General features: G+C 39.3%; 1 protein-coding gene across 1 annotated transcript in view; it reads right to left on the bottom strand.

Moving 5' to 3' along the window:
• Positions 1-911: 911 nt before the first annotated feature.
• Positions 912-12,675, bottom strand: part of UTP18 (UTP18 small subunit processome component) — a 38,861-nt gene continuing 27,097 nt past the window's right edge. Inside the window, exons 11-13 of the mRNA XM_065897767.1 lie at positions 7,317-7,491; positions 2,265-2,407; positions 912-936 (exon numbers count right to left, since the gene is read on the bottom strand). Of these exons, the coding sequence (XP_065753839.1) occupies positions 912-936; positions 2,265-2,407; positions 7,317-7,491 (343 nt within the window). The remainder of the gene's footprint in view (positions 937-2,264; positions 2,408-7,316; positions 7,492-12,675) is intronic.

Raw genomic sequence — 12,675 nt, 5'->3', positions numbered from 1 at the left:
AAGCATGTCCTACTGTTTTAAATACCAAGCAGCAATTGGAGGAAGGCACAAACCTTGTACCTGGAAGTCAAAAGGTACAAACGTCCAGTTATAAGATAAGTAAGTACTAAGTACTAAGGATGGGATGTACGACATGATAAATATAACGAACACTGCAGTGTGTTATACAGGAAAGTGGTTAAGAGAGCAAACCCTAGGACTTCTCACCACACAGAAAGAAGTTTTTCTCTATTTCTTTAATTTTTATCTATACGAGATGACGGATGTTCACTAAACTTATTGCGGTAATCATTTCATGACCTATGTGCGTCAAATCATTATGCTGTACACCTGAAACTTATACAGTGCTGTATGCCAATTATATCTCAATGAAACTGGAAGAAAAAGAAATACATATATGGCGTAATTGTGTACATATATGCATATGCCAAATATATCTACTATACATGGCAGCAAAACTAATGACCAACCATTAACTAGCTACAAGGCAAGCCACTTATAATCTCTCAAGAAACATACAAAATAAAAGGGTTTGAGCTTACGGAAGCTATAATTATATCTGGAGATACTTATCTCTCTCAGTTAAGTCTCTTCTCCTTTGTGGATTAAATATTCAGTAATTATAATTTTGATGACCATTATGGACAAAATATTAAAGATCTGCCCTCAGAAGAACAGAGCCAGACTGTTGTGATTTGGGATAAAAAATTCCCAAGGAAGATTCAAGTCCAACTAGGCTCTTCCTGATCTATATCCATCCCACTCCCTTAACTGAAGACAGAGCAACCCAGAGGCAAAGAAACAAAAATCAGTTAATACGGCCCCTCTGCCAACTGACAGCAATGGGTGTAACTTTAAAACTTTGTAGGATGAAAAAAAAGTGAAAGATTTTCTTACTTCAAATAATCTCTTTAAAAGTCTGAGTAATGATGCAACCTGAAAAAGTAAAAGACAAAATCATCAAAACAATTTTGTGATTACCCAGGATACTGTCAATCAGATCACAGAATGACACTTAGGGAGACTTCAGGTGTGGGAACGGAATCACAATCGCTCTCCCTAGGCAGCCAGGCGACTCCTCAAGCTGCCATTCTGAAGTACCCTAACGCTAATACCTCAGATTTTAGATAAAAGCCATCAGCTTGCTCCAAAGCGCTACATCACGGTCTATGAAATACCCGATCAGCCACATCCAACAGAAATGCTGTCAGTCCAGCCCACATGCTAGAAACAGTCTCACTAGAGACCAATGCTCTGGTGAAAACTCTAATGAGCTTTGGGGCTTAAGAAAAGAAACAAATCAGCTATAATAAACCAAAGCTTTGGAAGAGAATTCCTAAGTTCAGTAAGAATCTGCATCCTTTTATAAAATCCAAACTGAAAGAACCACTCCAAAAATGAAGTGAAATGAGAATGACGGAATTATCAATTTTCCCGGTACCACCCAACCATTCTCCTTTCAAAGTAATCAAAACTATAAGCCATATTATTGTTTGCTATGTTCTCTTTTCAAAACCAATTTGTATTCCTCCTCTTCTTCACCCCAGATTTCAGTTTCTTTGAAAGCAGGCCTTCCCTGAAGCATACAAACATAAACACAGGGTTCTATGCAACATTCACTGCCAACACATGGGAGCAAGGAAAGGTGGCTATTATTTTTAAGTCACAGGTTCTCCCCCAGAGCTACCTTGTCACCTGTATCTCCCAGCAACAATGTAATTAGATTTTATTTGTTCTTGCTTTATAGCCAAGTAGGTTGAGCACAGAAAAGAACCTGGACAGAGCACAGGCTTTTGGTATCTTTGTAGTTAACATCCTTATTTACAGCTTACAGCTGCAGGAAAAGAAATACCTCTTTAAAAAAATCACTTACATCAAGTGGAGTAAATAGAGCATTCAAGTCAACAAAGGCTAATCTAAACATAAGGCACCAAGAAAGTGGCAGTATTATTAAAGTGGCAACTTTTCCTCAATTTGACATTTTCAAAATATAGCTTCCCCCTGTCCCCCAAAAATTCCCCAAGTAAATTTTCTGCTAGAAAAATCTTATGGTAGAAAAATGCACATTTTTTTTAGATATGACGATGGGAGTCGACTATAAACACTCTATAATTTATCAGTTAATAATTCTTAATTATAATTAATAAACTACAGATCTAATAAATTATATATAATTATAGACTTGAGAATGTAACAACTTTATCTTCACATTTTCAAAAGAAGCTGAGACTTCTTTCTGACTTCTAAACATAAATAATACCTACCTATACATCAGGGCCTTGCCCTTTTCATTCCCCAAAGCAAAATAACCACTTCTGGGAGAAAAATCCATAGTATAAACAAGAGAAATATTCTTCTTTTTAACAACTGGGAAGTTTGAAAATACCGTACAGGAAGGAAGGTGGACCTGCAGGAAATAATAAAAAGCTTTAAACTACAACAACTGGGAGCGCATCTTTCTTAAATTTTAGTCTTCATCCTGTCACTTTGCTAGAACAGAAAGTTCATTTTGATTGTAGCACACATCAAGTACAGTTCTCTTAATAAGGCAAAGTGTTCCAAAATTAAAATTTGATTCTCAATGTGCTATTAACTAAGAAGGAAGGGAAGGAAGAGAAGAAAGTGCTTTCTTGATGCTGCATTAAAATGCGGCATCTAGCATGGTGCCTGGGAGGGTCAAACGAGTAAGTGAATGAATAAAGTGAAAAGTCGACAGCAGAGCCCATTAATGCTCTAACTTAATAACCACAGTAAAGGGTACTAAAATGTAATCACAAGGAACAGATTCTTCAAACATTATGAAGAGTTTGAATCCAAGACAAAGTCATATCAAATCTTCCAATATCATCTAACTTCCCCTTTTTTCACTTTTGTTTCTCTATTTTGTGGTATATTCTTTGCCTTTTGCAATCTCTCCTTGAGGAGGGCTAAACCATGAAAACCTAGTTCATCAAGTGAAACTGTGTTCTGATTGAGAAAGAGCCAAAAGCTCACCCCAAGGCCAGGTCTCTTTCTCCAGCAAAGTCTACCTGGGGGAAAACAGGCCCAAATCCAAGCTAGGCAAGACAAGTCCTCGTCCAATTTGTGGATAAATAAAACCCAAGCACGGAAGCCGTTACCTTAAGCAGACTAGGATTTTAACAAACTCTCGTTTTCACACATTCTCTAGCTCTTCCAAGAAATACAGCACCTTAATACTCACATACAGAATTATCATTCAGCTATTAATCATGGTAGTCTATCATCCTTCACTTTTAGATGAGACTTTAAACCACCCAATCAAGGTGATTTTCATAGACAAGTACCAGGTAAAACCCACTGTTAGATACACCTGTCTATTACACTGGTTTCAGTCAGTCACTAGGTCCTACTCCCCCAATAAATGCCTATTGACCATTTTTTGTCAAGAAAGTAAAGTTTACAGTGAATCTCCAAGCCATTTTCAATTATTTTCCACTTCTCTGGGAAGCAGGCTCTGCCTGCACAGCCTAGCATCAATGCAAAGGCACTAGAAGTGGTCTTGACCCATTAAAGCTAAGAAGTTCACAAAAGTTGGGGCACAAGACACAAAGCAATTTTTTAAAGTTCATTTTTACCAGAAGGTAGCTGTGTATTTTTCTAGCTAAATAAACAGAACAATTCTGTTACCAAAATTATCAGAAATACTACAGTAAATACAAACACAAAGTTTATGACGTAAATGGAGTCTCTTTAGATGTGGTGCCTTGTGCAACAAATAACCTACACAACTGTACACAGCGGCCATGGTTTCACACGACAAGCTGATGTGTTCTTCCTGATGGAGGATAAATACCAACTTATGGGCAATTTAATTTTTTTTTTTTTTTTTTTTTGCAGTACGCGGGCCTCTCACTGTTGTGTGGCCTCTCCTGTTGCTGAGCACAGGCTCCGGACGCGCAGGCTCAGCGGCTATGGCTGATGGGACCAGCCGCCCCGCGGCATGTGGGATCTTCCCGGACCGGGGCACGAACCTGCGTCCCCTGCATCGGCAGGCGGACTCTCAACCACGGCGCCACCAGGGAAGCCCTGGACAATTTAATTTAAAATTTTATCTCCCCTACTGACTTGGATATCAGGGGCAAAAAACATGTTTATGCCCTCCTAAAAGACTCAACTGTAACTATTCCCCAGTGTTTTTAGTACACCTTCCCTCAGACCAATGACCCCCACCTGGTTAGAACTCAGCTGTGCTCTAACCTCTCTTTATGACCCCCGTATTAAAAGCTGTAATTGAACTAATAAGAAAAAGTCCCATAAAAACCCAACTGCTGGGCTTCCCTGGTGGCGCAGTGGTTCAGAGTCCGCCTGCCGATGCGAGGGACACGGGTTCGTACCCTGGTCCGGGAAGATCCCACATCCCGCGGGGCGGCTGGGCCCGTGAGCCATAGCCGCTGAGCCTGCGCATCCGGAGCCTGTGCTCCGCAACAGGAGAGCCACAACAGTGAGAGGCACGTATACCACCAAAAAAAAAACAACCCAACTTCTTTAATTCAGAAAGTTCCCTTTATCTCCAACGCAATTTCTGTATTACATTTAAGGGTCCAGATACCAAAATTCAACAAATAAAAGGTCTCTCATCCTTAATTTAATGGATAAGGAGTTCCACAACTTCTACAACATCCAAGATTGTAGATGTAATAACAATTTAACTTCTGAGTCTCTGACTGGTGCAATGGCTTAGATTTATATTCACTGCTTTGTGCTGGAGTAACAGAACTCTTTGGATCATTATAAGAGATTGCATTTAATGACACTACCAATGTTTCACTGAGGCATTCTAAAGCTATGCCTGGCTTCTTTCCATTAGATATTATGGTTGACTACCATTTAAAAAATGGGAGTTAAAAAAAAAAATGGGAGTTGGCTGTTACTAATGAATTCCTTGTGTGATTTTGCCACAATAAAAAAACCACAAATGCTGCCATGATCACTGAAGCAAACTAGGCAGAACTAACTACTAGGTATCTTGCAGAATACACTATGTCAACAGAGATGGATCCCATGGTTTTCTAAAACAACTTACTACCATTAAAATGATAAAAGGTTAATATGTACTAGTCCACCACTACCATTACAGGAGCGGAGATTTTAAAGCTGACTTGAATTAGGATCCTCTCATTTATCAAATGATTCATTCAAGAGGCAATAAAACACAATGCTATATTTTCCAAACACTTTTTCCAGCAGAACTCTTTCTTCCCTCAAAGAAAATCTTATGCAGAATGCCAATACATACCACAAGTAATACTGAAGCTGCTCTATATAATACAGGGAGGAGCTTAGCCTCCTACTTGCCCTACTTACCATCTGAAGTCCTATACACATTCTAGGGCTCTGAGGAGTTTAGTCAGAAAACCATTAAAATGTTAGAAAGAATATGGAATCTAGCATCACAGTTCACTGCCCTTTACTAGCTGTTGACTTGGGGTGAGCCAATCCTCTGAGGACTGTTATTTGGCTCAAAATATTTCTGTACAATTCTTTATAAATCTTTGTAAACTATACACTATTAAACAAAGCTGATGAAGTGTGTACGGTTTATTTGCTGAGTAAGCAAGATAAAAATAAGAATCTCTGTGAAGTGCTTATGGTATACACATAACAACAGCACAGTGTAATGCTGCCATTCAAAGTTCTATGCCATCTGTATACCTGGCCCACAGCAAATAACTGTTGAATGAATGAAGAAATTGCTTCTGCCTGAAGGGTAGGAAACTTCACACAGATGGAGTGACATTTAAGCTGAACTCTGAGGTTGGGCAGAGAAGAGTCAACACTGGCCTGAGGCTGCTATCCTTAGAAAGGCCCGCTTGCAAGTGGCTCCTAGATGGCGTCTGGGAACTTGACTGGCATACAGGTCCCTACACACATGGGAAACTTTCCCTAAATGATAAGGACAGCTCACTATGCCTAAATGATTTGTCTCATGTGGTTTATGCTGAACACTTGCCTTTACTTCTGGGAGCCTTTACTTTGGGTACCTCCTAGGCAGAGGGTACCTACATGATCAACCCCCAATAAAAACCTTGGGCACTGAGTCTCTAATGAGCTTCTCTGGCAGAAAACACTTAACACATGTTGTCACAACTTGCTGTTGGAGGAATTAAATGTGTCCCATGTGACTTGCACTGGGAGAGGACTTGTATTAAATGCGTCCTATGTGACTTGCACTGGGAGAGGACTTGTATTAAACGTGTCCCATGTGACCTGCACTGGGAGAGGACTTGTATTAAATGCATCGTATGTGTCTTGCACTGGGAGAGGACTTGTATTAAACGTGTCCTATGTGACTTGCACTAGGAGAGGACTCTTGGAAGCCTGTGCCTGTTTCTTCCAGGCTTCACCCCATGCACCTTTTCCTTTTGCTGATTTTGCTTTGTATCCTTTCCCCGTAATTATTCTTAGCCATGAGTTTGACCATATTCTGAGTCCTGTGAGTCCTTTTATTTACTATTCTATTCACCAAACCTGGGGGAAGTCCTGGGGATCCCTGGCACAGAGCTATCTTCACAAGTAACTATCCAGCTATTTAAATTGCAATCTTTGTATACAATTTAATTTCAAGCTCAATTTATTTTCAAAAATTAAGAATTGCCTCTACTCCATTATGACACCAGGCCTTAAAAAGTAGATGAAGAAAGAAAACTAGGGATTTCCCCGGTGGCACAGTGGTTAAGAATCCGCCTGCCAATGCAGGGGACACAGGTTCGATCCCTGGCCCAGGAAGGTCCCACATGCCGTAGGGCAATTAAGCCCGTGCGCCACAACGTCTGAGGCTGAGCTCTAGAGCTCACGAGCCACAACTACTGAGCCTGTGTACCATAACTACTGAAGCCCACGCACCTAGAGTCCGTGCTCCACAACGAGACGCCACCTCAATGAGAAGCCTGCGTACCACAACTAGAGAAAGACCGTGCACAGCAACGAAGACCCAATGCAGCCAAAAATAAATGGATTAATTAATTAAAAAAAAACTATAGAGGAATGAAGTGTTTGCTTTAAACATATTCCTTCATGTATATGCCGAAAGAAACCTCTGAAAATGAAGACTACCACTTAAGAAACGCTAGGAATGGACAGCACAGCTTTCCCAAAAGAACTGACATAATACAAATTTGGTGGCTACTGTTAGTCATTTCTATAATAACACCCAAAAGCTACAATATAAGGAATTTCTACATCAAAAGAGGCTACTCTTTTTAAAATAATCCAACACTTTCCTATTATCTTTCCATGTTTTCAACTTTAAATTTTAAAATTATCAATGCTAAAAGCAAAGGGTAAAGAAATGTTACCAATCTGACTGCTTCTTTCATTTTTTCTGAAGCAATTGCCAAGATTTCTGTAGTAGGATTGAAGGTCAGAGAAGTAACACCTGTAACCAAGTTCATTATAGCTTTTATTGGCTTTGGGTTTGCTTCTTGGAGACAAGAATCTTGATTGTATATGTTTACCACTCCACAATTAGAACTGCAAAGAGAAAAAGGAATACAACAGATTAAAAACAAGCAAAAGGGTTTTCACAACCTAAGTGAATAAAGATCTAACCCCCCAAACTGATATTTACAGGAATCGTATTGTGTTACACAGGGACCATGGGCTGGAGAGTTCATCCCAAGGCAAAAGCTAGACACAGTCTGTCAGTTCTACTGTAGTCTTACTGAACTCTTGTTAACTCTGGCAGCTTTTTAGTTACGAGCCTAGCTAGAAAATCCTACAAAGCGTAAAATCTTCATTATTCATTCCTTCAATAAATATTTACTGTTCAACTCTATGCCAGGCACTATTTAATCGCCTCGGTTGCAAAGGGGAACAAAAGAGAGTAAGACTGCCACTCTCATGGTATTTATGGCCAACCTAACATCCTAATATGCGAATGAGAGCTGTCCTTCCCCTATCTAAATAGGTTTCCTCCTTTCCTTTTTTATTCTATCCTATTTATGAGAACTTCCAAAACAGTGCTGAACAACAGCTGTAACAGCAAGCATATTAATTTTTTGCTCTACCAGGAATATCTACAGTCAAGAGTTATGGAAATGATCATCCACTCCAAGTTAACTGAAACATTTACCAGCAATGAATTATACCCAATATTCATAAAAAGTAGATCTTAATGGCTTTAACAGAATCATCCAAAGACGAGAACTTTCAGTAAACTTTTTTGCCCTCAGTGTTCAGACAACCTAATGTTATGGGCATCATTTATAAGGAATAAGAATAAGGTACTTGTAATTCATAGATACTTAATTCGAACTTAATTAGCAAATGCAACATCAACCTGAAAGATGCAAGAAATTAAGCCTCAAACTAACAAGGGCGACACATATGTATTCCACTAAGTGTTCCCTCATTCCTATACTCATTCTCACTTAAACTTACTGCCTACAGTGAACCAGGCACAGTGCATACACAAGACAAATTCAGTTCACATACAAGATTCCATAGCTTGAAATTATAGCCAACACACAAATAGTATGTTAGATTTAGTGCTTTAAAGTCTTCAAACTGCTTACATATACAGTTTCTGATATATATTTCATATACATTAAGAACGCCTTAATTTAAGGACAGCTAACTATATAGTCCATATTAACCACTCAGGAGAAACAATATATATCCTGGGTTTATATAATTTTGTTATGGACTGAACGTCTGTGTCCCACTAAAATTCTTATGTCGAAATCTTAATCCGAAACGTAATGGTATTAGAAGGTGAGCCTTTGGGCGGTAATTAGGTCATGAATGGGATTAGGGACTTTATACGATCTCTTTTTTTTTTTTTTTTTTGCGGTACGCGGGCCTCTCACTGTTGTGGCCTCTCCCATTGCGGAGCACAGGCTCCAGACGCGCAGGCTCAGCGGCCATGGCTCATGGGCCCAGCCGCTCCGCGGCATGTGGGATCTTCCCGTACCAGGGCACGAACCCGTGTCCCCTGCATCGGCAGGCGGACTCTCAACCACTGCGCCACCAGGGAAGCCCAGGGACTTTATAAAAGTGACCCCAGAGGCTCTCTCACTCTCTTTTCACCCTGTGGGGTCACAGCAAGAAGCCAGCCTATTGCAACCTGGGAAGAAGGCCCTCACCAAGGACCCAAGCATGCTGGCAACCTGATTTCAGACTTCCAGTCTCCAGAAATGTGAGAAATAAGCTTCTGTTGATTATAAGCTACCAGTCTATGGTACTTTGTTACAACAACCTAAGACAAAATTTATATTTTCCTTATTTATGTATTTGACTTGGATCAAAATATCTATTCACTGTACTTATTTTATACTGAATCTCTTTTCTTGCTGAAAACTAATTTATGCCTAAATCCATCTTAATTAAAGATGGAAAGTTATAATCCATATACTCTCTTCTAAATATCAATTTTAGATCAAATCTTATCCTCATGAACATCAGAGTACCCTTAAATATAGCCTATGTTGCTTAGATGTGTGGAACAAAAATGGTACAAGTTAATCATTTTGATATATGGAAACTTACAGTGGTATTTGTGCTAAAATATATTGATAACTGATTCTAATATGCTACTGAGAGCAGTTATTTATTGAATGATATCTATATAACCAGCAATATGCAAACTGTCACAGGAACACAGAATATCAGAAGGAATTTAACCCCAGAAAAAATGCACCTGCAAGAAATACCCAGAAATACAGGAGAACATAAGCTAAGCTCTTTACGTGATCTAGAACCTCAAAGAAGGGAAAAATCAATATGAGGTGAAGTTGCTCCAGTGAAGCTCTGTGGAAGAGGTAGGTAAGACGTGAGATGGAGAAGGGAAATATTAGGTTAAAAAAACAAAGAACAACAACAACTAAAACCAGGTATCGTAAGTGGAAGAACAGGACCAAAGGGAGAAAGGAGCTCATCCCTGAAATCCAAACTAAAGAAACAGACATGACTGTTATCTTTCCACCCTCAACCACAGCTGATTGGACTAGAAGCAGGTTCTTGAATCAAGAAGCCAATCCATTAGCAGATCAGCAACCACGACGTATCCTGGTACACAAAAATCTTCCCCAACAGGAATGATGGCAATTAACCACATCAACCTACCTCTAGTGTCTCTCTCATCTCATTTACCCCCGTGGACCATCAGTGTCTTTAATTCCACTCACTTCTAACTGCTTGTGGAACAGCCCCGTGACACGCCTATCTCTGGCACGCCTCCCTCCTCCACCCTCATTCTATGGACAACTCCACTCTTCTGGCTGTCTTGGCCTAGAGCCTGATAATGTCACTGCTTCTCTCCCATCCCAATTTTCTAAGCAGTTATGACATATGTTACAAGCATTGTTTACCTATCTCCCTATTACCATTCCCACCGTTACTACTTAATGCCTGGATTATTGCAATGACCTCAAGGCTCATTTACCTGCACCTCTATTCCCCTTCTAAAGGCTGTCATGCAAATTATCTACTTCAAACTCTAAAATTCAAATATCATCATGATTCTCCTCTGCTTAAAAACTCTTAACGGCTTCTCTTTCCACTTAATGTCCATATTCTTCGACACAGCATAGAACAACTTTCTACAAGTTATCCCCTGACTGCTTACCTTTGTAGCCTAACCTCCCTTAAGAGTCATCCCATCCAGACTTCTCTCAGAACACAAACCTGAATTTTCTCATCCTTTCCACTATCTGCAATGCCTTTCTCTGAACCCCATCTGGCCCTCAAAATGGCCAGCTCAAGTGCCAATATCCCCCAAAACCTTTTCCAGACATTCAACAATAACAGCCCTCACCATTCCTAACATTCTTAAAATTAAAACACTGTATCTCAACTGCAGCCCTTAAGACATCTCACCTTGTAAACAGAGATACATGTATGCATGTCCTCACATAAGATCAAAAACTATGAGGTGGGCTTCCCTGGTGGCACAGTGGTTGAGAGCCCGCCTGCCGATGCAGGGGACACGGGTTCATGCCCCGGCCCGGGAAGATCCCACATGCCGCGCAGTGGCTGGGCCCGTGAGCCACGGCCTCTGAGCCTGCGCGTCCGGAGCCTGTGCTCCGCAACGGGAGAGGCCACAACAGTGAGAAGCCCGCGTACCGTAAAAACAAAACAAAACAAAACAAAAAAAACTATGAGGTGATGATGCATAGTTCCATCTCACAATCTCCAGCTCAATGCTCAATAAATGTTTTTATCAATGAGGAAACTGAAGCAAAAACGTATCCCTGAATAAAACAGGTTTTCCTTGCATTATAAAGCATACATGTCCTGAACAATCTCTAGATGAAGCAAAATGAAACCCATTTTATATGTTCAATGAGAGCACTAAAATTAAAGAACTATTAATTCCAGGCCCTAAATCGTAACAAATTTCATACTTTTCTATAGCCCTGAATTATTCAGTATTCTTTTAAAATAAAATCAAAAATACTTGGGGGGTGGCAGTGTGGAAAGAACACAGAACTGGAAACTAGACAACATGAGTTCCAGATCCAGCTCTGCCAATAACTAGTCTGATGAGTAACAACATTTAAATTACCTAACTCATAGACCTCAGTTTCCTTATCAATAAAATGACTGGATAAGACAGGCACTACTCAGTATACCTTTCTGTGACTATGGAAATACTCTACAGCCGTGCTGCTCAACATGATAGCCACGAGACACACGTGGCTACTGAATACATCAAATGTGGCCAGTGTCATCAAGGAACTAGATTTTTTAAATTTTAATTAATTTAAAATTAAATAGCACATGTGGCTAGAAGTTACTGTGATGGATGTGCAGAATTAGACTAAGACACCAGCAAGAAATTAAAAACAGATATACAAACAAATGGAAAGATAACAGAAAAGGGACAATCATCATCAGAATAAACTAATACTGAAAATATCTTAGAAAGAGAAACTTTTTGTTAGCTTTAAGTTACAAAAGACTAGTTTCCACATTCTCCCAATCCAGGTAGATTACTGAAATCACAAAAATCCTGAAGCAAAGTTTTAAGCTAAGGGTTTAAAACACAGATTTAAGTAGGAAAAATAGCAATCTAAGGTATATTTAGACATTTTAAAAGATGAAGCTATATAAAAGCTGAAGCACAGAATGTTTGAAGCTGATTTTCCAAAGGGATTATATACATGGCACAAAAGGATTCATTCTAAAGACAAACTGGACTAAATGTTCTTTACTTCTTGTAAGACTCCTTAATTTGCAAAACTCCTAGTGATTGTACCATTTTATATTTAAACACATCAACACACAGAGATGTACCTTTAAAAAGGCAGTAGAACTCAACCATAAAAAACAATGAAATGTTGCCATTTGCAACAACATGGATGGACTTGGAGGACATTAAGCTAAATGAAATAAGTCAGAGAAAGACAAATACTGTATGACACTTACATGTGGAATCTAAAAAATATAACAAACTCGTAAATGTAACAAAAAAGAAACAGACACAGATATAGAGAACAAACTAGTGGTTACCAGTGGGGTGAGGGAAGCGAGTAGGGGCAATATAGGGATAGGGGTCTAAGAGGTACAAACTATTATGTATAAAATAAGCTACAAGAATATATTGTACAACACAGGAAATATAGCTGATATTCTAATAACTATAAATGGAGTATAAACTTTAAAACTGTGAATCACTATGCTGTACATCTGTAACTTACATAATATTGCACATCA

The sequence above is a fragment of the Phocoena phocoena genome, chromosome 19, assembly GCF_963924675.1.
Source record: "Phocoena phocoena chromosome 19, mPhoPho1.1, whole genome shotgun sequence".
Lineage (NCBI taxonomy): Eukaryota > Metazoa > Chordata > Mammalia > Artiodactyla > Phocoenidae > Phocoena > Phocoena phocoena.
The sequence above is the reverse complement of the archived record's forward strand: the minus strand, read 5'-3'. Positions and strand labels throughout refer to the sequence as shown.